General features: G+C 46.5%; 1 protein-coding gene across 5 annotated transcripts in view; it reads left to right on the forward strand.

The window, feature by feature from the left end:
* LOC120812891 (WW domain-containing oxidoreductase-like) overlaps positions 1-27,442 on the forward strand; it is a 126,900-nt gene that overhangs the window by 26,684 nt on the left and 72,774 nt on the right. For 4 of the 5 annotated variants that reach the window (XR_013454995.1, XR_013454997.1, XM_078097687.1 and 1 more), the window contains 3 exons: positions 14,220-14,308; positions 17,835-18,020; positions 20,855-21,119. Coding sequence is in view for 3 of the 5 variants with exons in the window: in XM_078097687.1 (XP_077953813.1) it covers positions 14,220-14,308; positions 17,835-18,020; positions 20,855-21,119 (540 nt within the window). In the remaining 2 variants the exon portion in view is untranslated. Of the gene's footprint in view, positions 1-14,219; positions 14,309-17,834; positions 18,021-20,854; positions 21,120-22,201; positions 22,420-27,442 lie in introns of those variants that run through there. The other variant, XM_040169091.2, reaches the window with a different exon arrangement.

A 27,442-nucleotide genomic window follows, 5' to 3' on the forward strand; every position in this document is an offset into this window, starting at 1 on the left:
GGTCATCAGCAAATGCCATAGGGGTGCCCAGATCCGACGGCTGACGGTAACCTGTTTCCAGAACCCATGGTGACTCTGACAATCAACGGAAGAGATTACAGATGTATGCTGGACTCAGGTGCTAGGTATTCCACAATAAACACGCCACTGCCACCATCAAGGAATACTGTGCCAGTTATCGGATTTTCGGGTCAATCAGAGGAGTGGCCACTTTCTATTCGAGTCCCATGTAAATGGAAATCACTCTGTTTTGACCAATCCTTTTTGGTTTCCACTGCCTGCCCGATTAACCTGGTGGGAAGAGACATTTTGTGTTCCCAAAATATCATTATGCAAATGACGAAGGGATGTATCACTGTAACATTCCCGGATGGGACACAGCAACGATGTGCCACACCCCACTCTTATGGCCACCAGTTGCTGCAAGCTGAAGTTCAACAGACGCTGAATGACGAAGCAGAGGTCTGGTGGGGGAGAGTGGAGGACTATGATCGAACTGTTCTGCATGAGACTGTCCACCGTTGGGGCCCATGGTTCAAGGTATTACACCCGACTGAACCACCTGCGGATCCTCCTCATTGCACGATGAACTATTCGCTGTCTCCTGATGAGAACTATGACACCCTGTGGAGTGGACTTGAGTTTGAAAGCGAGGTCCATGGACATCCTGCTGTTAAGGTCCGAGAGATCTATGTGGGGAAACAAGGTGTGGCAGCTGCGGTGGAACTAACCTCTGAGTTACAAGTTCTATATGCGCTACAAGAGACCTCTGCTCCTCACATCACCTTGCTCATCCAAAGCGGAGGAGAAGCTAAGAACATGGGGCCGATGGTTAAAGCGGGGGTTGATGCCACGGACTGGGTGCCCACTCAAAATGTTAACTTACATTACTCTCAGGCTAATGACATGTACCGTATTGCACATACCTCAGAAGTAAAACTTATACCAGAGAAACACCTGCTAAGCCGCACACATGGTAGGGAAAATACTGACCATGAGAACACACAGCTCATGCTAGATGATTTTCCTGATACATTTTGGACAAAAGGGGGAGCTGATGTGGGATTGATTCCAATGGCCCCAGTGGTAATTGAATTAAGAACCGGAACGGTCCCAATTTACCGTCCTCAGTACCCCTTAAGGGAGGAATAAATCGCAGGGATAGAAAAAACAATTGAAGGGTTGCTGCAGGCAGGTGTATTGGAGAGGACGGGGTCCCCCTGGAATACCCCGATTAACCCGGTCCCTAAACCCGGAAAGCCTGACTATAGAATGGTGCATGATTTGAGGCTCGTCAACAAAGTTGTAGTACCATCTCACTATGACACCCCAAATCCTTATACAATGTTAAAAGCAATAGGCCCTGTGCTGTGGACTCTTTTGGCCGAGTTGGAACTACCAGAAGGAGTTGTTTTACTACAATATGTGGATGACATCCTGCTAGCAGGGACTAGTTCAGAAACGATTATGTCCGCTACCAGAACGGTTCTGCAGTGGTTACAGGAAAACGGCTTCAAAGTGTCTAAATCGAAATTGCAGATTGGGAGACAGAAGGTGAATTTTCTGTGGAGAATTGTGTCACCATCAGGGCAAGCTATGACTGACACACAGAAGTCGTCCATTTTGCAACATCCTCGGCCCACGACGGTTAGAGAAATGATGACATTCTTAGGACTTGTAACATGGAGCTAGAATATTATACCTGATTTCTCGGTGCAGGTGGCCCCCTTGAGGGCGCTAATATTGGGTGCAGGCTATAAAAACTACTCAAAGCCTTTGGTGTGGACCCGGGAGGCGGAGGCTGCATTTATTGCCACCAAGCAGGCCATGGCCAGCGCAGCCACGTTTCACCCCCCTGACTACTCGAGACCCTTCCATCTGGATGTTGATGAAAAGAACGGATTTGTGAATTCCGTTCTGTTTCAAAAGGGGGAGGGTAACACAGATCGTAAGGTTTTGATGTACTATAGTGGTAAGCTGGATAACGTGGAAATCGGGCATCCCTTGTGTGTCAGAAACGTAGCTGCTATTGGAAGAGCGTTGATTAAAACGGCCCATATAACAATGGAACACCAGACTGTTGTGCACACATCGCATGGAATAGTTGCGTTCTTACAGTCAAACGCGTTCACACTTTCCACGGCAAGACAATCAGCTTTGCAAAGCCTATTGACCAAAACACGCGGTCGAACGCTCCTCCTGGAAGGTTTCTCTACCCACTGCAGCCCAGGTAGAACCAGGGACTGGGCACACCCCAGCCTCCACCTCCCCATATGTGGTGACTACAGCAACAGATGCCACTTGCTCTGATGGAGACAGAGTTCTGACGAGCCCTAAACAACTGACTGGTGACACACCAACCCCTGCTGCTTTCCAACAGCTTAGATAAGCACCCTCAGCCTCCACGGTTTACGACTCACATTCCAAGTACAAAAAGGGAGACTAGAGATTATAAACTGCTGAGAGTGTCAGCTGAAACTAGACTTAAACCCGTAGGGAAGATTGATTAAAAAAGGGGAAATCAGTCATTGAAAATTAAGAGATAAGGTTGTGTAGGATTTAAATGAGGAATGAAGGTGATAAGGAATTAGGAGAGTTGTTGTTTATATTGTCCATTTTTTAGATTAATGTTCGTAGTTTTTCGAGTTTTCTCCTAAATTCAGAGATGGGCGGTAAATTGTTGAGTGCTGCTATTGAGTGTATAGTGCACGATACACGTGATACAGTATCTTGATGATGGAAGCAAATGTCTGATCAAAGGAACATTTATAGCACCAGTACACGAAATATGGAAACTTGTTACAGACGGTAATGTTCAACAAGTAGTACACCCTTACATTTGGACACGCTAACCATGAGAGGTTGGTGATCTATCAGTAATGAATCAATAGATTGGATCAAACTGAGCATGAGCTGAGTTGTATCTGCAAGTAACAGACATGTCTCCCACCCTCTGCTTTGCTTTTGGGCTGAAGAGCAATAAAAGTGGAGATTAACACTGAAGGCTGGACTTGGAAGTTTCCCTGCCCCTATGGCACCATGGAAAGAGGTGGTAATTGACTTCACAGACATGGGAATGAAGAATCGAGTTGAGGGCAAGAGGTATTTGTTGGTATGCGTTGATCCTTTTTCTAGGTGGGTGGAGGTGATCCCCACAAAATCAGAAAGAGCAGCAGACGTAGTAAAATGGCTGACCAGAGAACTAATACCCAGATTTGGTATTCCAGAAGTCATACGATCGGATAATGGTTCACACTTCTCGAACGCTGAACTACAAGAAATAGAGAAAACGTTTGGGATCAAACATAAATTTGGGGCAGTTTATCATCCTCAGTCTCAAGGGCTAGTTGAGAGAGCTAACAGAACCATAAAGGAAGGTTAGGCTAAAGTCTGTGCTGAAACGAAGCTGACGTGGGTGGCAGCCCTGCCAATAGTGATGTATGGGATAAGATCATGTCCTAACTCTAAGTTAGGGATAAGCCCCCATGAGGTATTAACGGGAAGAAAGATGCCTTGTCCGTTAACAACCACTTTGCCTACCACTGTCAGCCCATTGCAGTACCAACATGTGGAAATATCTGACTATATGAGAATGTGTAATAATACTGTGATGAGTATCTCTCAACAGGTGACAGAGATCCTTTCTGAAGAAGAAGGAGAGTGTGCACCAGTGGAGGTGGATGACTGGGTACTACGTAAAGTAGCCAGACTCAGTTGGACTGATCCCCGCTGGGAAGGTCCATACAAAGTTGCAGAAGTAACCACGCACTGTGTGATAGTGTGCCGAGAGGGGTACCTGATCAATACAAGTTAACGGATCAGATAGCGGCCGGATGGGAATCATTGTTCCTTTTTATAACTGTGAACAAAAATGTGGATCAACTAAATTATGTACATTTCAATATCCAGCGGCTCACCAATATGACAAGAGATGCTGTGGAAGGGGTGCACAGCCAACTATCGGCCACCTCATTGATGACTTACCAGAACCGGATGGCTTTGGATATGTTATTAGCTGAGAAAGGAGGAGTGTGTGCGATGTTTGGCCAAGCGTGCTGCACTTTTATCCCCAATAACACCGCCCCAGATGGATCCTTTACTAGAGCATTACACGGACTAAGAGCCATGTCTGTTGAATTAGCTGAACACTCTGGTATAGACGGCACCGTCGGTAATTGGTTTGGTAAATACTTTGGACAGTGGAAGGGCTTCTTCCTGTCAGTTTTTCTGACCTTAGTAATCGTAATAGTGGTTTTTGCCCTTTGTGGATGCTGCTGCATCCCCTGTATCAGACAACTATGTCTCCGAGGCATCACCTCTGCAATAGATGCTAAAATACCCCTGCCATACCAGATGGCTTTGTTACATGAAAGGATCCAATTGTTAGGGCCGGAGGAGATTGGAGAGGAGATAGGTATGGTAAGAACCGACTTCGAGGGACCTGAAGAAAGAAATCCTGGATGTATTCTGTGTCTATTATACTCGGTTTAGATGTGGTGTAGATTTTTTGTACTGTTTAGGGATTTCCAGGACTGCTGCATTCACCCGTATTCACTGATATAGATATTTAGCGTTTAGATTGGTGGTTTCTTTTGATTTTTTTTGGTTTACATAATGAATTATGTAAAAAGGGGGAATTGATAATCAAAAGTTATTTTCATGGGCTTAGTTGGGGGTTTGCTGTCTTGTCTTGATTTAAGAGTTAAGTAAGGGGGGAAGCAGGATCTGCCAAGCAGGCAGACACGAGTCTGACAGGATGGGGAGTCAGTTTCTGTCCTGGCTGAGGAATGTAAGGTCTGCGGGTCAACTAGAAGATTTACCAGCCAAAGGGGGGTTAGAGACACACCAACACTATTCAACATACACACTCTGTTTACGATGTTTACGTTAAGTCAGGAGTCTGGACATTGGATGTGACCGGATCTTAGATGCGGGAGGTGGAAGGTCCTCCTCTACGCCAGTTTAGGGCCAATAGAAATCTTTCCTTCTCTGTCTTTCAAGGGTTATAAAACATGATGTTCTTGCTGATGTTAGTTAGTTGTTCTTCCGGCCTGTGTGCTGCCTGAACTGCTCCTGCCTTTGCAAACGCAGCGCTGATACTTGACCTGTGATCTGACAAGTACATTTCCCAGAACGAGAGAAGTTATTCGGCTGAATTTTTGATAACCCCGACCAGGCTCCAAATCTTGAACACGTATTCTTACATTAGTCCTTTGCTCTTCTCACCCAAACCCTCTGTGTTTTCAGCTTAGGTTCGGTTTCTGCTCTTGCCTTCTCTCTCGTTGTTGTGTTTCTCACCGCTTTGTGCGTCGGTGTGTGATTAGAGGGCGAGGGAAAGGCCAGCGAGCGCTTGTGTTAGCGGCGGGTGTAGCGCTGTGGGCACGCGTCTTCGCAGTTGATTAGGCCCCTGGTGTGTCAAGTGGTTCTCTATTAGCCTCCTCAGCCTCTTGTCTTCTTCATGAGCACTGTGACTACTCTCTACCCCCAGAGGTCCACACACACACACGCACACAGACACACACACACACACACGCACACACACACACACTCGTGCACACACAGACACACACAGACACACACACACGCGACATGCACGCAGGTTTATGGGAGGCTGTGGTACAGGCAGTAACAAGGAGGCGAACAGATGCCGGAGTCACAATATCAATAGGGCTGAGTGTAAGTGATCATACCGTAGCAGGGTTCAGCCATGAGACAGCGCTAACTAGAGGAGCAAGTCTGAGGTGGAGCATTTGCATTCTGTAAATCACACCGCGCGTGTGTGTGTGTGTTGGTGGTGCACGCACATACTCCCATTACATGTAAGAGTGAGCCCGCGTTGGCTGCTGGGGAGCAGTGGGATGGTGTCAGTGCCATCATCAACTCTGAGACAAAATGTTCTCACTTCAGGTAACAAGTTCAAGTTTGCTTTTTTTTGTTTGTTTTGTTTTTTCAACTGGCTTTAATGAGGCGGCAACACAAACCGCTATGCAGACATCGGAGCTGGAACATCTATTTCAATCACGCCGGTGCTTTGTTTTCCCTCTGCTTTATGGCCTGTTCCTGCTGCTCGTCTATTTGGGTCTTCCTCAGTCTTGTTAAGTGCTGCCATTCTCCTGTGTTGGGATGTGGCCCAGAGGGCCCTTAGCGAGACCAGGGGCCGGGAATGAGCTGCGAGCCCCGGCCAGGGGGTGCCCACGGTAGGTTGCCAGTCCCACTAAATCTCCCTGATTACCCGGGTTGGCTGCGGGGTGATGGGGGTGTTACCAAGGTGGTGGGCGCTCCAACGAGGCTGATTGAGATGCAAATGGGGGCCATAACTCAGAGGTAATGCAGACCGGAGCACCCTTTGCCTCGTCCCTTCCTGCTCACCTCTCCCTCTCTCTCTCATCTGTCCCCATTTCCTCCAGCATAGGAGGAAGGACTATTAGTGTCCCTAGATAAAGTTAGATATTTATCATACCGCAAAACAGGGCAGAGAAATAAGGGCCGAGTAGAATAAGGAAGTATGAGCATGTAAATAGCCCAGCATTTTGACAAGTGCACACACTCCTGTGGGTGACCACACATGCATGCACATATACACACTCTCTCTCACATAATCGCACATCCAGACACACCGAAGACACCAAACTCTGAACAGACGGACGCATGAAGTGCGAGGGACTCTGCTTGCCAGTACAAAGGTGGAGTGAACAAGGCCAGAGGAGGGGGAGGAGTAATTGCACAGTTCTTTGCTGAATTATTCTGTGGATGCAAATTTAAATCCCTCCTATTATTTTAATAATCTGCCTTTTACTGCTTGTGCTCGGATCATTTGTTTGCAAACCAGGTTATTTGGAGAGGGAGGCTCGGGGGTAATTTCATGCTTTGGAGCATTTATATCTATAACTTAATGAGGAGGGGGCCTGTAGTTTCCTGGTAATACACTGCTGGAGGGGAACAAACTTTTTATTCTCCGTTTAGGGTACTGTTAGAGGGCAATAATGTGGGATTACTTGGATGGAATTAAGGAGCAAACTGAGGAGAGACATAATGCAGCTTTGGGTGATCGAACCAACTTAACACTAATGTTTCATTCTGGGGGTTTTTAAGTTTGCGGTGCACCAATGGAGATGGGCTTTCCCATCTGCCCTTTTTCAATAAGCTTAAACAAATTTCTTCACAAGATTTCCTCCCATTTAACCATTCTCAATCCCCAGCGGCTGCCTAATTGAGCTCAGTCCGTTTTTACACCCTGATGTACATTTTCTTCTCCCTCTGTCGAAACTTCCTAAATATGGAGGCAGTCGGCCCGGGGGCCCGAGCCCACTCGATACAACACAACCTGATTACCTTTAGCTGGGAGACAAAAGGAAGACTCGCTGTCTGCGGCCCGCAGTCTTGTCAGATGACCGGGGATTGTTAATGCGGTTACTGTCCCTCGGTGGAGCCGGAGAAGTAGCGGGACGGGCTGATTGAGGGAGAAGGTGCGTGTCCACGTTCCCGTCGTCCCCCCCTCCCTTTCTTCATCCTCGCCGCCATTCCTGCACTCCTCTGTTCCCTCGTGAAGGACTTGTCTCCCTGCATATTTAATCAGACTGTATGAATTAAAGCAATAACTCAATTTGTTTACAAGGCATCATTTATCCTCTTGTGAGGCCTGCGCTCCGTTGACAATCCGTGGCTCGCTGACCCCCGACCTTTGCTGAGGTCACGGGGATGCATTCATTACATTGTTCAACGAGCGTCTTTCAGGCTATTATCAGGCGACAAGGGGCTAAAGATGCATGATGAGAATACTGTTATTCAAATCCGTGTCACACTGTAAAAGAATGCAAGACAGAAGAAGACAACGTGACCTTATCCAGAGCCGGGAACGATCATGTAATCGTACTTCAAAAACTGGTTGATGTCTTTATAAAAAATGAATAATAATAATTCTTACCATTGTTTTGTATCTTTATATTGTTGGCCATTTATTTCCTCTTTTTCAAACTTTTTATCTGAGGTCGCTCGTCCTCGTTTGTTCGATTGTGTAACAGAAAACAAGAGAATTTATCCCAGAGAAGAGAAGAAAAGGCACAATCTCTTGTATTTCCAAGCTAAACTATTGTGGCAATGAAAAATGGTAAGAAGTTTAGAATATTGCCAAACAAAAGAGCTTTTAATCAAAGTGCATACGAGACCCTGCGGAGTGTAAAACACTCCCTCATCAAAAGGCCTATTATACACTTACTCACATCAAAGGCCTCTATGTTTCTTAATTGCCGGATTCTTTTCTTATTCAATTCTGTGATGCTTATGTTTTTATGAAGCTGATACAAAAAGAGCTCGGCTAACCAAATCAAAGTGGCTTAATTTATCATCTCTGCACAGCGACGTGCGCTCGCTAACAACAGTGTACATATGTGTAAACGCGCCTCAGCGGAGTGCGCCTGCGGCTCTACCGGCCCTGCGGACACGGAGATGATGCAAAGTGTTTCGGGAGGAATTAAACAGTGTAAAACTAGCAGGTTTAGATAAAGCAATCACATTACCGAGATACTTGAAAAGAACACATTATTTTTTTGTACTCGCTTTATTGCTGACGCTGCAGATGGAAAGTTGCATGCACAGAATAAATGCAAGAGTTTTCCCTCCGACTATCGTCATCTCACCACGACGTAATCTGCATCTAAGTGAGTTAAGTCTCCGTGCAGAATGGCAAAATAAATTTGGTGTAAATATGGAATTGCTCGCGCTTATTCTGAGATCTGAAATATTAGGGAGCAATATGGATTGCATTAAAATGCCGGTTGTTAGTTGTATGAGTTAAACTGAAGACACAAGGGGGAATGTGCAGTGTCTGCGAATCTGGCAGAGATGGAGAGGGTGAGATGAGGAGGGAGATAGGAGAGGGTGAGGAAATGGAGAGGAAGAGACACGGAGGAAGAGGAGAGGAAGATGAAAATCTGTTAATGTCTTTCTGAGAACATAGACACATTATTTAAATCTCCATCACTTTTTAATGTAAATCTGATGATGTACCACGCTGGACGATGGACTGGAGAAGTGGAGCAGAGGCAGAAGTGGAGACACACACACACTGATAGAAAGAGAACGACGGAGGGCGGGATTATAAAATAACATCGTTAGGATTTGAAGCTGGATGTCACCGTCTGAAGTCATACTTGCACCCGCTGGCTGTGGAATATTGTGTGTGTGTGTGTGTGTGTGTGTGTGTGTGTGTGTGTGTGTTTGTATAGATGGGTGCACGTGTATGTTTGTATGTGTGTGTTTGTGTAGAATCTGATATCTGCCTCGGGCCCCACGGCCCTGGTCTGTCTGCATCCGAAAAGCAAACTCTGCAATTATGATGGCCGCTCTGTCCTTTTCATTTCCCATCTCCGTCCCCTCTCTCTCTCTCTCTCTCTCTCTCTGTGTCTCTGTCTCTGTCTCAGACAGACAGACAGAGACTCTATCTCTCTCTGTGTCTCTGTCTCGGGCTCTCACACCCTCCTTCCATCCCCTTTTCTTTTTATCTCTCTTTTTTTCTCTGTTTCTCTTCTTCAAGGTAAAAAAATAGATTCTCAAAAGTGCGCCAATAAAAGGCTTGATGGCACCTCGAGCTACAACTTCCTTTAACTCACAGACACACTCATTCCTCCCTGCTCCTTAAAAATGTTTTCCTTTTTTTTTTTTGTTCTTTTTTTTAATATAATCATTTATTTTTTATTTTCACTATATTTTTTGCATAGTGTTTCGAATTTACAGGAAATTACAAACTACATGTTGTGGTGGAAAGTACCAAAAAATGAATCAATTATTCTTCTATTCTTTATACGCATACCACTATTCCACCATAAAATAGGGAAAATGTTATTTTTATTTCACCGCGTTTTAATTTCAGACCACGATTTTGAAAGTTTTGAATGATTGTTAAAATATAAATACGTCACTATAGTTTAAAATAAATAACACAGCAGTATATAGTGTAAAAATTGCCTTGATATTAAGACTCTGCTCACGTTAAACCATCAGTAATAATAATTATACAATATAATGTAACACTGCCGTTTTGTCTGCATAATGATTACTTTTGGTTCATTTGAAGTACATACTGCTGTTAACTCTCACCAACATATTTGGATAACTACATTTCTTAAGAGAATAATTGGAGTATTTATATATTATACCATTATCTGCTAAAATGAATAAAAACATTTCCCCTTCACTGTCCCTGTAATTATTTCCCCTTTTTCCTTTCCTGTCAAGTCCTCCCTCCTCCGTTTTTCTCAGCATGCTCAGTGTTTCTGTGCAGCGTGAGTGAGCGATTAACTAATTGAAGTGCTTACTAATTGTGTTTCATTAATTACAGTCATTAATGCAGCGCTTACTAATACGGCCTGCTGAAACCTCAGTACATAACTGAACGTAAATGTCGGCAAGTACGTAACCGCGGCCTGGCCTCTCTCGTGTGAGTGTGTGTGTGTGTGAGAGAGAGTGTGTGAGAGCGATGTCTCTGTTAAGAGTATCGGCACGTATGGGCCTCGTTCATCCATGTTTCTCATCTGGAAAATCATTCCATGTCCTTTCTTCACCTTTCCCGTATCAGCCCCTCCAATTGCTTGATTTTTAACTTGATTTCAGGAAAGGTAAAACCTGTAGATTATCCAGCTTTCATTGGGGGGGGGGGGACTAGTTTGTGTCAGAGAAAGAAGAAATCAATTTAATACAGACTTAACTGGAGGAAATTGCATATTCTGCTTGTACTGTATGTGCTGAAGAGGCACTTTCCCGTCCTCACCAGAGACCTGCCTCCCTATTAATTGCAGTGTGTGTGAGAGCGTCAGTGAGAAAGTGGATGTCTACGTGCGCGTGCATATGTTTGTTTGTGTGTTTGTAATGTGGCGTGGGCATTCATTCGTGCGTTAGGAGCGTGAATGCATGTTTCTGTCTCTTTGTCTGTGTGTGTGTGTGGAGGTCAACTCTGAGACCAGAGGCAGATGTGTCTGTTTCTTTATTTGTGCCGTTCATGTGTGCGTCCGTCGCACGTGATGCACGTGTGTGCGCGTGTCCATACTCCTCTGTCGGTGTGCGGTGCGTGCATAAGCACGAGCGCATGTGACTTAGCCAGGTGGAGAGGAGATTGCTTGGTATTTATGAACAAACGTCATAATTGTGACAGGATGATTTACGACCAGCATATTCTACACCCCCCCACACTCCCCCCACACACACTCCGTATCTCTTTTTCTTTTGCTAAAAATATATCTCTGATAAAATGTGGTCTTAAAAGCTGATGACTAATTTAGTGTGGCGTGTTGCGGACAAGGTCACGGAGATCTGAGCTCCTCTGTGGTCCTCCCTCCGAGGCCCGTTCTAATCCACAGAGCAAGAAGAGGGGCTCAAAGTCATTTCTCTAATTGCTTTTTCAAGTGGTGTCGTCCCTGCTCATTCACTTTTACAGCCATTACGACACCTCACCGCCCCACCTGCCGGTTAAAGCGCAGCCATGACAGTAACATGACAGTTGTCTCGTATCGATACCAGGTATTCAAACGGAACGCTAGAGAGCAACCGGCTCGTTGAGCATCCTATAGGCAGGCGGCAGGGTAAGTGTTTTGTATATACGGGGGGGTGCTTTTGATTTCTTAAGTGTGGGTGATCCATAAGATGAGTTGAGGTGGTAAAGAGGCACCACGGGGGTGAGTGAAGATGGAAACGGGGGGTCAGAGTGCGAGAGGGAAGGCTGAGGAGGAAAAAGAGAGCGAGGGGGATGAGATTGATCCAAGTGCATTAAGACAGTGTATTATTTGGCGGTTCCACTTGCTTGCGTCCATTAGGGGTGGCTGCTACGCCATTAAAGGGGTCAGAGTAGTGCGGACCTGTGTGTGCGTGTGTGTGAGTATGCCTACATGTGTGTGTTTTAAGAGTTAGTAGAGTGCTCCAGTGTCTTATTGAACAGAATGGGTCTCCCCTGCTCTAATACCTCTTCATTTTATTGGATTGGATGGGCCCAGTCATAATTGTATTAGGGACCCCCGCCCCTCCCCCCACTCTCCACCGCCCACTCCGTCTCCACAGCAGTGGCGCAGCACTTCTGCTCTGCGTCCTCGCTCCTCGTCCCCTCCCTCCTTCTTCACCTCCTCCCGGTCGAAGTCGCAGAGGTCGTTGTCATGTTACCGCCAGCTCGAGAGCGGAGGGCCGAGGGAACTGATGGCAGCGCTTCCCGTCATGGCGACCTTGCCGATTCCCGCCGCGTGGGCGGCCGCGCGGCCTGCCGCAGTTTCTTGGACTCCGAGCAGCTGAGCTTGTTTACACGCAACGCGCGTTTCATTCACGATTGGCCTTTTTTTTTTTTTTGCATGTGGAGGGAGCGATGGGTTGTGTGTAGCTGGGGGCGATAGGTTCTGTCATCCCCGAGCCGGGCTCTGTGGCGCTGCACACTCAGCGATTACGCCGGAGTTAACCAGAGAGGCTTCGCTGCCTCTCACTTTTCCTTCGCCCTTGAAGAGACCAGGAGTTGTCAGGGTCCTCATAAAAACCTTGAACGATTGCGTCTGTGTTCTTCCCTTCTTTTCTACCCTTTCCCCCCCTCTTCTCCTTCCAAAACCTAGCCATCTGTCTAATTGTTCACCTCCATCGCTTTAATGCTTTTTACATGCCTCTTTCCAGGCAATAAAATAAAGACTTGCAATCCGCAGGGGGAGGGTAGATGGGCGGCCAGGCCGGCTTCGTCAAGCTGGCACCTGCTCTCATCTTCTCTGCTGGTCATACGTTTAGGGAGGGCCGCCCTGTTGAGGCCTCATACTGACCTATTAATCATCACGCTGCTGCCTTCTCTGACCTTGTTTGGAAGCCTCAATTTTTCTTGCTGCACAATTCAGTTCTCAATTGCAAAAGAACAATTTTTCACCCACCGTTTCCAGGTGCACCTTTCTCCCATCGCCCATCTTACACTTGTTTGAATAGTCGGGGACAGAAAAGTTCTTGCACAGCTGATTTGTCTTTTGCCTCATCTACATTTCTTTGTACTGTGTAAAAGTAGTCGGGAGTTTAAATGCTGCACATACAAGTCATTATATTAGATAGTTGTCTCCTCTCGCCTGTGATTACTGCATTACTGCATCATATAAGCAGGTAGCAGGTACCCTATAATATGTATAATATAATAGCTATAATCAGCCCTTTCATGCTTTGTAAAAGCATCCATATAATGGTATTGAGTAGCATCAAGAGAATAATTCAGGCATAGATAATGGTGTGATAGCGTGGTTTTACCCTTGAGTCACAACACTGAATTTGCTGTGTGTGTGTGTTCCACACAGACACACAGGGACGCAGGGGAGAGGCAGCAGGCCGGGGGGTGGCTGCCCGGTGCTGCTAAACCCGGAGCCCCGCTGGGGGTCCCGGTAGCCATCTCTCCTCCCTCCTTCTCCCTTTCCAGCGTGACGGATGAGTCTAATGGGCCATTAGTCCGAACGGAACACTCTCCGCCTTGGTTCACGCTGCACGCTCCCGTGCACCGATGGCCCCTGCGGGCTCACGTGTAGGAGGAAGATTGAACCGTAGTTGTGTGTTGAGGTGGGCCTCTGCTGATAAAGATGTAGAGAACTGCGGGAAGGGGCAGGCGGGGGCCAGGGAAGGAGGGTCTAAGTCGACATACTTCATCACAGACAAAAATAAACATGAACGTACTCTGTTAGTAAAGAGATGTGCTCCTTCGGGCCTGCATGCGTCCCTGCTGAAGCCTTCGGCCCGCAGCAGAGCGCTAAATGGAGAGGAAAATTAATACTTAGCCCCTCTTCCTCGGTGTGTAAATGCAGCTATGCATTCACTTCTGCAGTCATTTATCTTTCTCTTCTCCTCTGCTATCCTGTCCTCCTGTCTCCTGACATATGGTGTAAGATGAGACGCGCAAACGTGTCACCATTTTTTGCATTTTTGTATCGGTTTGAGGGAATGTAACAGTATCATTAATTGTATCTCTATAGGACACGATCATAAATTTACAAACTACCACATTTCTTTTACAGTCTGGAGTCTTGATTTCGAAGAAGATCATTTCCTCCCATGAAACCATAAAGTATGGAAACCTTCAGAAGAACACAGGAGCCAGTTCTTGTTTACCATTAAAACATTTTAATGGTAATAATAAATCATTTTATGTGACAATAAGTTTGTTTATGAACAAAATGAAGGGTTCTGACCCCGTTGCTTGGTAATAATCCACGCTTTTATGTTCCCTGTCTCTGCAGCACAAAGCGCGGGTGGAAGCCATGATGTGCGACCTGGCCTCTCTCCGGAGTGTCAGGGAGTTTACGGAGTCTTACAAAGCCAGGAAACTGTGAGTTAAACACAACAATTTTACAATTCTACACCGGATATTTCTTTGCCATTCATTAGATTATTTACTCATGTTTCGGTAAGACCTTTCCAACAACAGTGTGGTGAACACCGCTATGACTTCTCTATGTAATGGTGCACGGTGTGTTTGAACTGGAAGCAGAATCCGCCTGGTCCCTCCAACATCCTCGGACGTTCTTTGAGGGTTTAAGCTCACTCGCCATCTCCATTGTTAACAGACTCCTGGTCTTTAAACTAGTTGTTCAGGCCCAATGCATTTGTTCCCACTGCCCCCCACATCCAGCATCCTTTAAGGACGGCCGAACTGATGGACACCATATGGACACGTTCCCTGGAGTACGCGGATGTATTCGCGTCGATTTGCTTGACATTGGTGGGGACAGACTTCTAGACTTTACTGCACTTGTTTTGTGGTGGTCAGCTCTTACCGCATGTGCCGTGCGGTCTGCCTGCGGTCGGTCGCTCAGTTATTTTGGGGGTCACGTATTCGGTTATCCACACTGCTCATCCACCCGCCGTTGTGTGTGTGTGTGTGTGTGTGTGGGTGTGTCGGTGTTGGTGTCGGGGGAGCCCCTTGGGGAGAGGCAGGGCAGTCGTTGCCCGGAGCAGCCCTGGGGCGGGGAATGGCCGTTCAGGACACGTGTGTTGGGTCGCAGCCAAACCTCGCGGTGGCTTCCCGTCGCCCTGTGTCCTATCCTTCACTCCCATCTCATCCATGTACCCCTCCCATGCACTCTGCAGGATATTATACTTATTATTTTATTTGCATATTCCTTTTTTGAAATGTGTTTATCTGCGTCGAGCTCTCCCTCGTGTTGTCTCTCTCTGTCTGTGTTGCTCCCCCTTCCTTACTCCCTCCCTCCGTCTCTCTACCTCAGTATTTTGGCAAGATTCTATTAATTCATTAGCCGTGCTGTTGGGAGGGGGGAGGAGGGGGTCCCAGGGGACGTCAGAGTACATTAATTCTCATCAGAAGGCGAACAGAGCAGAGTGGAGGCTGGGAGCTCTGAGCTGTGAATGGCACTGGGCAGCTGTCTGACTCTACCGCCACTCTATTACTGCACGTATGTCTTCAGGCATAACACACGCAGGAGAGGGCGCGCACACAACGCGCACGTACAATTCCGCGCAGAGACGCGTGCACGCAGAGTTTTGTAAACACATGGAGACCAAACACACTCACACACACACACACACACACACCATAATGCTGCTGCAGCGTGTCATTGACAGGTGAAATGTAATCAGAGTCTTTTTCTTTTGCTTCTCTCGTTTCTCACTCCCTTTAGTCAGTTTTCACGCTGCTTTGTGTTCCATTGACCCCGATTTTGCTTTAATTGCCTCTCCTTTGAAATGAAATTACCTGGATATTGATATTGTTGAACGCAGTGGAATTTCATTGGGATGTAATTGATGGAGGACAGTGTTGACAGAACGCCCCTAATACAATTTCTACTGTAACGGCCCGTAATTAACACGTGCAATTTGTTTTCGCCTGCGATTTTTTTTATTTTTAAATGCATTTAACCTGTGCTAATTTCAAACATATTATATTTAACAGGAGCTTGTATGGACACTCATGCTTTGAATCATGTTGACCGAAACACAGATGTCAAATTGTGGTGTGTTTTCACCTCTGCTGTGAGTTTGAATATGGATCAGAAGGAGAAGGGGGCTCATATCCATATGTGTGTTGCCTGTGCCGCTTTACTTGTAACCAATTAAGTGCAGTGTTAATGACCAGGACTCTGAGCCCAGTTCACACAGGCAATCTCCTCCTGCTGCCCCACATTATAATGGAGGTCAGGGGTCATACCCATGGGGTTTTTTTAAAGTAAATATACAAAGTGATGTCTCCTGTTTGGTAGTTAACACCCTCGTTTGACCAGCACTTAGATTGCACAGCGCACACAGTGTTGTATGAGGTCCTAATGTGAAAAGAGGTACTGTGGTACACGGCAATAGGCCCATTAAAGACATTCATTAGACCTGCGCTTATGAGAGAGGGACTAACTGGTGGGCAGTTGAATTAACAGGCCTTCTACATTACAAACAGACTCACCAGAGGCCCATCTGAGCTGCGTGGGGGAAATCACCCACAGAAAAAAGTTGCTTATTGGAGTATTTGATTGCGAATGCTCCAATAAATCGAGTGTGAGGTCACAAAAAAAAATTTGAATACAAACCGGCAGAATTGACAGAATGGCCGGCGGGAAACGAAGGCTACGGCGGAAGGTTGACAAGTTCGGTCAAGAGTTCACAGGCGTGGTGTTATTGTGCGGCTTCAAGCCAGCAGGTTGCTAACAGACCCTAAAGAGTCTTGCCTTGTCAAGCACAATGTTACTGTACTTCACACTATTAGACCGGGGGATTGCTGGGCTCAAAGCAACCAACATCACAGCAACTGCGATGTCTTACCCAATCTCGTTTTACCAGCTTTAATTGAAGGCCACAAAGGTCATTTATTTACATTTCTTTCACTTCTTTCTGCCACGCCGTTACGTTAGACGTCCTTTTTTTTTATTGTGGGGGAGAAATTTCAATATCCCGCTGCTTATGCGTGCTCTGATGATAATGTGCTGTGGTCGGCATTCCCCAAGTTGACTTGTGACTGGGTTTGTGCTCTTTAATGAACCTTGTGTGTTCGGAGGCCTGAAGGTGATCGTACAGTACACTCCTATGTAATAGCATGGGATGGCTCATTATAGCACGGCATAACAATTCACACATTAATTTTCCAGCATGCAGTTTTTAATTAATCCAGTAGGCAGTCTTAAACACAGGGTACACAAATTGCCTTCGGCCTCATAATTAATTCTAATGGAAGAAATAAAAAATTGGTGGGGTGTGTTTGGATTGTTCGGCTGCGATACTGTGGTTTCGAGCTTGCTGGAGTGCGCGCGAGCAGCGACTGTACTCACTCGCCCACACGGAGTCTGCAGAAATGGAAATGCTTTTTATTTTCCTCTCGATGTGAATTAAGTCTCGTTTTTAATATCATGACTTGTGTGTGTGTTTTCCTTTTGATTGGCTGTTTTCCGCTCAGCTTCTCCGAGTCGAGGTGCTGGTGGGTTCGGTTACTCCGAGTAGTTACACACAGCCTTCATCAACACCCATTACTCTCGCCACCCTCGCGTGTTGAAACGGTTGCAGATTGCTTTTCAATGTTGTTGCTGCGCTTGGATCCCGGCCAGATGCACTCGGTATCTACAGTACCTGTCGAGCAATGGGGGAGATGCACTGGAAACCTCTGTATCATATCAGCATTACTGACGCTGTGTCCCTGTGGACCTCTAAAGTCGACCGCACAGTGGAATAAGACACCCTGTTTCCTTTCTCTGCCTTTGCTTCTCTGTGTTCAGTCTTCTCCCTGTCTCTCCTTACCTCCTGTTCAGCCCAAAAATCCTTCTTTAATGCTTCTGCGGCGTCTTCGTTTTTCCCCTTTTTTTTTAATAATCGACACAAAAATCAAACCCAGTTTCATCTTCTGCCTTCCTCCCCTGCAGGCCCCTTCACATCCTGGTGTGTAATGCGGCAGTGTGCACTCGGCCCTGGAGCCTGACGGAGGACGGCCTGGAGTCCACCTTCCAGATCTGCCACCTCGGCCACTTCCTGCTCATCCAGGGCCTGGAGGACGTGCTGCGGCGCTCGGCCCCCGCCCGCGTGGTGGTGGTAACATCTGAGTCCCACAGGTAAAGACGGTAAACTAGTGAGAAAGGGTTGACGACTTATTGCTGCAGGAGAATTAGAATCTTTGATAAGAATTTTCAAGTACAATTATATTCTAAATCATTACAGTAAAATAAATAAAATGTTGTTCACGCTTAATGTATCCTTGAGGTATTACAACCACGTTGAATACATTCCCTTCTTCCTACAAAGTGCTTCACGGGAGCTTGTGGGTGATTTTAAAACTTAATGGATCCATGTTTACTCCACGGTGTCCCCTCCCCTTTCTGGTGCATTGCTGCGCAACTTCATGTGTTACTGCGACTTGTGGACGAGTGGAACAGCGTGAAAGCCGCTGTGGGGAGTGTGTAAAGTGTCATCCATGTGCACATGTGCGTCCATGAGACACACCGGTGCTGCTCATTCTACCACCTTCCACCACAGCAGATGGCGTCCTTAAATTGAACACTTTGAAGCTTCTTTTGATATCCATCCGGCACCATTCACAACTTCGAATTGGGATAAATTTGAGGAAAATGTGTCGCTTTTACAGACTGTTTGCCGCTTACTCCCATTATTTCCTTTTAACAAACGAGTGGTGATGAACTCAAGGAGTAAATGCCAACAGTTGCACCGAGGTGTGTGGAGAGACAAAGCCTCACACTCATAGCCATGCAAAGTTTTAGCAGCGGCACTCAGAATATAGAGAACAAAATAAGTCTCCACAGGCTGCATTCAGCTCCTGCAGAACTGGCTTTATGTAGCATTTATGATAAAAACAATGCAAGACAGGTTTGATTATGCAATCCTTGCATCACATTGTCTGTGGTTTCCCTAAAACCTCTTTTCCATTTTGAGGGAATCTTGTTTTTTAACTCCTCTCAAAATCAATACTCTTAGGTGTCTTTCTCAAGGTATAATTCTGTCTACTGATGATCGTACCAGGTTGACAAACCATTCAAGAATGAACTGTCCAAGCTATGTATATTATATCAAACCCTCCATTTATTTAAGATTAGATCACACCGGAGACCATAGACAGACATGACAGTCAGTGAACACTGCTGATTGTATAGATCCAACACAGCACTCAGCCCCCTTTTTCCCTTCTTCTCTTCTCTTCTGCCGTCCACTTTTTGTTAACTCCAATCCAGAGGTTTTTTCCTGTCATTCAGTACTCAGGCACCATGTCTTTCAGCGATCGGTGAGCCCAAGCCTTGAGCCATGTGCTTCAGAGTCACCGTGGGTGTGTGCGACATTGATCCAGTTCTCAGTCAGTCAGACGGCCAAGCGCAGTGATGGATTGGAGCTCGGCAGAGTGACCTGAGCCAACATACGCCGAGTTATTCTAGCAGATCAAACGGTGGCACTGTTACGGGAGCCTCGTATGAGTTATGTTATACAGACTGCCATGCATGAGAGAACAGCGGCACCGGGGAGGGGGAAGGGGGGGACTTGACACTCACTTGGGGTCACAACGCCATTACATGCTGTAGGAAAAGTAAGAGGAAGAGCGAGTTGGAAAAGCTTATTGAGAGAAAGCCATGTCATGAAAGGAGTATTGACAGCGTTGGATTGATGCTCGCCTACACAATTCTTTTTGTGGGGTAAAAACTGTCAGGCTGCATAAAAAACGATGGGTGCGATTTAAACAAACAGAAAATGGAAGAAATGGTCAGGTCGCTCCCTGCTGCCCCCCCCCTCCTCCCTCCACCTGCCCAACACGAACACTCACCTTTCCTCCCGTCCTCTCCGAGCGGCCGTGGCTTTAACCCCTTCAAAGAGGGCTTAGGCGCGGGCTTGAGAGAGTCAGTTACACACGGACTACACGGAAGGGGAGAAGCAGCGAAAATAGACAATATCTCACATTACATCTTCCATTTCTGTCCACCTCATTCCAGACCTATATTACATCTTTTGAAGGTGCCCCCTTTTTTGTTTGTGTTATTTTCAGTTTCCGCTGATTTCCCGCTTATTCACTTAGCCTCCCCTCACAAGCAGTATGTGACCCCTGACCTGGCAGCATATTGTATTCCCTAAGCCCCTTGTCTACTGGTAAAGCATTGACCCATAAGGGACAAGGATGGGAGAGACGGACAAGCAGGAAATGGCTGGACCCTTTATCAGTTTCCACCACAGGGGCTTACTGTGGAATTGGTCTAGTACAGGTTTACTTTTCCCCAGTACGGCATCTGATCGGGTCAAACAAGGGCTGATGATACCCTTCATAAAACTACCTCTGAGAGATGTAATACGAGATATCTTAGTTCACCAAAATCTCTATTTTCCTATCTGGCAGGTTTATTCATTGATTTCAGTGAAACATGTGAACACATTGTGTAGCAAAAAAAAGCATTCGGTGCTCAAGAATTTGATTTATCTACCTCTACTTGCTAAAGTAGTTATGAAGTTGCAGCACATGAAATGAAACGCCTGCAGATGTTGTAATTTAGCCGAGCAAGGATGTTGCAGAAGGCGACAGTAAACAAGAGGCAGCGAGCTTGTAAAATCCCAACAAGGAAACCCGGAGACACTTTGATTGGTTGATTTCTAATGACTGGATTAATATGTAGGATGTGTTCCACCGGTTTGGAGCCCTCTCTTTTTCTCCCACACGCACAGCGTGCACACGTGTATAGTGATGTTATTGCGTGACTGCATAATAACAAAATGAGTGGTGTAATGTTTAAGGGGCCTTGTCTAACATCTGGAGTTTAACAGCTCTGTCGCAGGCAATTAAAGAACATCACGTCTTTGATTTGTACTCAGCCTGCACCACAATCTGTCCGTAGAAGGCCTACACACACACACACACACACAAATACTCGAACTACTCTTAATCCGGACTATGTTTCAGGTTCACAGACCTGTTAGACTCCTGTGCCAAAGTGGACTTGGCCCTGCTGTCCCCCCAGAAGAAGGAGTACTGGTCCATGCTGGCTTACAATCGAGCCAAACTTTGCAACATCCTCTTCAGCAACGAGCTTCACCGCCGCCTCTCCCCTCACGGTGTCACCGCCAACGCAGTGCACCCTGGGAACATGATGTACACCTCCATTCACCGGAGCTGGTGGCTGATGACCTTCCTCTTCTCTCTGGCCAGACCTTTCACCAAGTCCATGGTAAGGGGCCAAACTTGTTTTGAAATGTTATGTATCCGTGTGACTGCACAAATAGTAGGAATACCTGACCAATGCCTTCAGAAAATACAAAAAAAAAAGCGAGTTCCAATGTTCTACATGGAAAGCAAGCGAGGGAATTTCACACGCGGTGTTACTATCTTCGTTCTGGTGCTGATGTTTCCTTTACTCAGCCTATATATTTGTCTTGGCACGTTCCCGGTGGAGGAAAAGGATGGAGAGTGGTTGATCTGCTGAGGGCTCACGGAGAGAGTCTGGGTTTCACAGATAGAGAGATAGTCTGCGGTCTGCTTTCCTCTTCCTCCTGTCACTGTTTATTTAACTCTGAGAGCCATCCTCTCACAAGGCGATATTCCAGATCCTGCATGACGCCACTATCAGGTTACAGTAAATGCGGTGCACAAACAAAAAGTTAATAAGTTCTGTCTCAAATGTGCTTGACCATCCAACTCGTCTGCATCAGGAGAACTCATATTTTCAGATGCATTATCAGCAGGCTGGCTTAACTACTATACTATAAGACATAATGTCCTTGCAGGCTGCTTTTGAGAGATTCAGGTGCTGTGCTAGAGGGACCTTTGTCTTTTTTTTATCTGTTTAAGTTAAATTTTGCACAATAAAATTTGACTCTCTAGTGTGATGGCCCAGGAGTCAGAATCGCCCTTGGATTAAACGGCTCCTGGTATTGTCTCCCTAATTTGAATGCGGCCCCTTTTCATCTGGGCGGCCTCCCTTTTTTTTAATGCCTTTGCATTTAACAGTCCACTTTATAGTATCTAGATTGGGACGTTGTCATTGTAGTGGAGCTGTGGGTGTACTTGTACTTGCTCACCTGGGCAATGATGGAGACAGCTATGCAGAATGGTGATTGGGAGGGATTTTATATTGGACCACTTGGATTTTTACACAAATGTTGAAGCGTTTTTAGTTGTGCAATGTTGGTGTTGTACGTCTACATTAACTATTACTCTAAGTAAGATCGTAGCTAAATGCTAAAGTTTTTTCTCAAGGTAGTAACCACTTTGGTGCAGCGTGGAAGCTTCTTCTATACCGCTTATCCTCAGATGGAGACAATACCGGCTAGCATCTGGTCGAGAGACGGGCTTCACCCTGGACCGGTCGCCACTCAATGGCAGCGCTGACACAGAGACAAACAACACTCTCCCCAAACTACTCCGGCGTGTCTTTGGACTGTGGAAGGAAGCCATGCAGACACAGGTAGAACATGCAGACGCCACCCAGAAAGGTGCTGGACGGGTTTGAACCCAGGACCTTCCACGCACCACCATACACACTCTTAGCCCACGTGTGCGTGTCCACGGTGACGGTAGGAGCCCGAGGTTAATGTCCCCACACACCTTGCACATGAACGATAAAATCCAACACTGTGATTTATCTCGGTCTATATTGTGTCCTCTGCTCTGTAAGACTTTTCAATTGATAGCAGCTCTCTACCCTTTAGGCTCCATGGCCTCCTAATATATGCTTTAGTTTGACTATTAAATCTTTCCATTAGCTACTGTTCGTACTTTATCAATTTAGTGTTTGCACTGAAGGGAAAGTGTGATGTGTTGTAAGGTGGCGTGTTGGAGTTTTAGTGAAGCCTTATTCTGATCCATCATGTTTGACAGACATGAGGCCTCAGGCCGTCATTTGTCTCCCCTCTCTCTAACATGGGATGAGCGATGAGGGGAACTGCTCCTCAGCACCTTCTGCAAAATGCCAAGCTGAACATTTCCTCGAATGACTATTCCTATCACAAAACTCTCTTTTCACACGGCCCTCTTTACCTTCTGTTACATTTGTCTAAGCCCCTTTTCACCAATTGCTCGCTTGTTTCAATCTACAAACCTGGACAGTGTCCATTTCGGCCAGACCCAAATTGCTTAAACAGGTTTTTTAATCAGATTTGAAAAAGTACCCTACGGCGGAGGACACTTTTTTGTGTGTCTACGGGAAGAGCGCACTACGTTTTTTTGGATGTGGGCGCGCGGATGCAATTAGCAGAGCGGTTTCTCCTCCAGAACGCGGGCTGTGGCTTTCATACACGTGGTTAATTAAACGTAGTGGGGATGTTAGTAAATATTAAAAGGACAAAGGTAGAGCTAGTAATTAAATTCTGGTGTGCTGACACAGCGATTAGCCGAAACCCATGTCTGATAAAAGCCACACGCAGACACGGATACAGAGGCACACCCTTAAGCTGAGCATTTGCTCTTATTTAAATCTGGGGTTGATAAGGGCCCTGGAAGTGCACCCTCTTTAAAACCCCACTCCTCACTCCTTCTGCCCCCCCACATTAAGGGCTTAATAAAACAGTGATATTATTTCAGTTATTGGTTGCAGGGATATGAAGATGGTATCGCTTTAATTGCTTGCGTACGCTTGCGGGATCCATGGAGATTGTTCTGGGATGCAAACATAAGCAGAATGTTGACTCCACAAAACAATCACAAAGCCCCTGTGTGGGTGCTCGCGCAAATAAGCAGCCTCTCATTTAAGACACTGGTTTGATTTATAGGAGCACAGGTGGAGTGATATGCCGTTGCCCTACGCAAGAAGAAACGCACACATGGACCAGCACACGCATTAATTCACAATATGGAGGCTACTAAAACACCTGGAGCTACATGTGGTCCTAAATCTTTAATTTGATTGTTTGTAGTAAAGCAGAGGAAGTGTCAGGTCATAAGCACCACATTTGGTCATCCAATCATGTACATGCTTCCCTCCCACTTCCATTAATAGTGCTTCATGCGTTATTTGATCAGCTCTTCACCTTTTTTACCGTGAAACTTTCTACTGCCACATTTTGCTCGCATTGAGCAAAACATATTTAGACTTCTTCCGCTATGCATCCATTGTGTTGTGGATTCTACTTAAGGGAAAGAAACTTCTCCATTAGCAGGGAGCACAGCCCACTCTGCTATTGATGAACAGAGCTGATTCTATTTTGCTGAGTTGAGAAAGGCATGACATTTTAATCATCCAAACTATCTCTCACTAACATCATGTTCCCCTCTCCGCGCGCCTTGATCTACGAATCAGAGATGCAGCGACCAGGCCTGAAACTCCTGTTCCTTTAATTCAGCGTGTTTAGAGTGGGCGTTTTGCCTGTGTCCTTTGGTGTGACTGTCAGCGCTAAATGATCTGACCTGCAGTGGTGTGTAATGCGTGTGCATGTGCTGGGAGTCCATGTGTGTGTGTGTGTGTTTGAGGCCGAGGCGAGCCGTTATCACAGTTCTGTTTAATGCACAGAACTTGATGGGCATAGATTCAGCTTGATTCATTTGATCTAGGATAGCAATTCAGGATAAGATTTGGGGCTTTTGACGATTTGCTGCGCACGTTATTAGACAGTACACTTTGAATCAAAACTCCAGCGGTACAGCGCCACCGAAATCATTTCAGTGACTGTTGCAGTTATTAGTTTGGCCCGTAACCTTTTGTGAAGTTGACCGTCTTGTCGCGCTGCAACGCTGACCCTGTGACATTTTGTTGACTGACTGATTGCTCCCTCAAGATCAGTGTACCCTCTGGCTCCGAGCAGCTGTGCTCTGCCTATACTCATTTAATCTATACCTTAACTATAGGCACAGTGCTGTGCTGGATGCAGATCAGTGCGGGCAGCGGCTCATCATCCACTATAATGGATAGAAAGAGGGGAGGGAGATTTTTGTGGGCAGGCCTAAAGAGGCTCCGCTGGTCCAATCAGACATTCCCGGAGGGAGCGGTTTCTTCAGCACTCCCGCCTTGTCCCTTGCTTCTTAACGTTTTTAGCATGAATTTTTTACCCAGGATCCTGCCTCGGGCACCGGGCCACCTTTTTACATATGCACAGGCTGAACTTTTGACCAGGCACCAGCAGTCAGGGCCGTATTAGAGGAGCGCTTGTTGTGAGTTGCGCCTCCCCTGCCTACCGTGTCCAGGAGCTCTCCCCCTGACGGACGAGGTTGTGGTGTGTGTGTGTGTGTGTGTGTGTGTGTGTGTGTGTGTGTGTGTGTGTGTGTGTGTGTGTGTGTGTGTGTGTGTGTGAGCGCAGCAGACACCTTTACCTCAGGGTTCTGGTCACAGCGAGGCATCCGAGTGTGCACATGTGCTCTAGTGTTGTGTGTGTGTGTGTGTGGTGCTCAACCATGTGGAAAGAAAGAGGAGCAGAGGTCCCAATCCCCCCCCCCCCATGCCGCCCCCTAAGAACTAGATACAACAAGCGTGGTGTTGCATTGCTGCTGCCCTGTGTGGGAGGGACGGGGGAAGAAAGACATCGAGGAACATGGACGGAGCGAATGACGGGTCGGTGTGGGGTTGGACAAAAGCACACGATCCCATTTGGCTGTATTGACATGTGTGTTCCTGCCCAATCCTGTTACTGGGATTATTGTCCACGGAGATACCATTTCATTACAGAAAACACACACACACACACTCAGACACACACACACACACACACACACACACACACACACACACACACACAGACACACACACACACAGTGGGTGAACAGAGATGGCCTGAGGCCTGGTTATGCGGTCTATTGCACAGGGAAACTGTGTAAATGGTTTATTGTGGATGAGTTGATGTGATGGAGAGCGTGTCTGGATCAATAAAGAACCAATCAAATGCTGACAGTCGGCTACTGTATGCAGTCAGTCATTCCCCCTCCTGCCCGTGTACAGTTACACAACACGAGTGTGAAGGAGGTATGAACAATATCCGTCTTGAAAGCAGCAAAGAAGTTGAAAGTCATTTTTCAAAACTTCAAACCTATAAAAATGTAATTTTGTATCGCTGCTTAATGCTGCAATTGTACTTGTTGTAGTTTTTTTTCTTTTAATACATTTTTGCTCGGTGAAAATCACCTCTTCAAAAAATGTCTTTCTGTGACAGGGGCTCCTGCAGCCCCAGACACCCCAGAGAGGCCATTAGGACGTCTCCCCCAGCCTGGTTCCCTGAGTCTGGGCTGAGTGTGAGCTGAGGCTGGGCTAAATTACCCCAGAGCCACAGGTCAGAGCCAGCAAGACCCTCACTGCCAGGGGACTCTCTCCTCTAATATCAGGGATCAGAACGGGCCAAAGAACCAGAAAGTGACCCGACCAGAGAGACGTCCTTACTCACTTACCCTCTACTCTTCCACGCTGCCTCCTTAGCCCTTCATCTCTCTTACCTTCAGAGCTTCTGAGCGTTTTCTCCTGTGACCCCCCCCCACCTCGACACGCACGCACGCACGCACGCACGCACGCACGCACGCACACAAACACACACACACACACACACACACACACACACACACACACACACACACACACACACACACACACACACACACACACACACACACACACACACACACACTCCCTCCCCTCTCTGTTGTGACATGGAGCTGATGGACTATTTTTCAAATTGATTTAAAAAATGTACATAAGCAGCCGATCCCCTAGCCCAGATTACCTATTGATTTTTAATATGAAAAGCTCATTATATAAGCAGGAACTGCAACACAAAAAGCTAGCCAACCTTTGCATAAATCCTTTAATTGAATTTCCAGAGCCTGTGGTTCTACATTTTTTAATTAAATCCATTTCTTTTTTAAGGGTTGCTGTGTAATTTACATGCTGTGAAGTGGGTGCTGTCCCAGATAAAGTGCCATTGATCCTTATTAAGGCTCACCTCTGGGCTCGCTGAAAACCAACCGCAAAAATTAAATGTGCTCATGGTGCATACACTTATTGCTCGCATGATAGGATTAGAGAGAGAGAGAGAGAGAAGAAGGGAGGTAGAGATGGTGAAAGAAGGAGTGATGGGGTAAAGGTGGGGGGGGGAGTATTATTAATAGTTGTTCATATTAATGTAATATTTCACCTTTCCTCCTCTGGGGCGAGATTGTGAAGAGCTTTTTTATAAATATAGCCGCGGCGGCGGGATGCGCTCGGGAGTCGCTGCGACTTCACAGCTCGAGCGTAGAATTTGAATCTGACAATGACCGATGCACAAAACGTCTAATCACGTGTAAATTAGGCCAGCGATCATATCTCTCATTGATCTTCTGGAGACCGTGGACAGCAATCTTTCCAAGAAGAAGGTGTTTAACTACCTCTTTAGATCAAATCCTGCTCCATTGTGCCGTCCTTACTCTACTTAGCGTCAGGTAGCCGAGAGTGCGTGAGCAGCGATTTCCATCCAGCGTCGGCGCTGTGCGACAGCGGCTGACGCTGGCCTCTCCTCCCTTGTCTCCCCGTGTGGCTGTATGCAGACTGTGGAGTGAATCAATAGGGATTAACCTGTGACCCCAGCCACATACTTATAG

This window comes from Gasterosteus aculeatus, chromosome Y, assembly GCF_964276395.1.
Source record: "Gasterosteus aculeatus chromosome Y, fGasAcu3.hap1.1, whole genome shotgun sequence".
In the NCBI taxonomy this organism is placed as follows: domain Eukaryota; kingdom Metazoa; phylum Chordata; class Actinopteri; order Perciformes; family Gasterosteidae; genus Gasterosteus; species Gasterosteus aculeatus.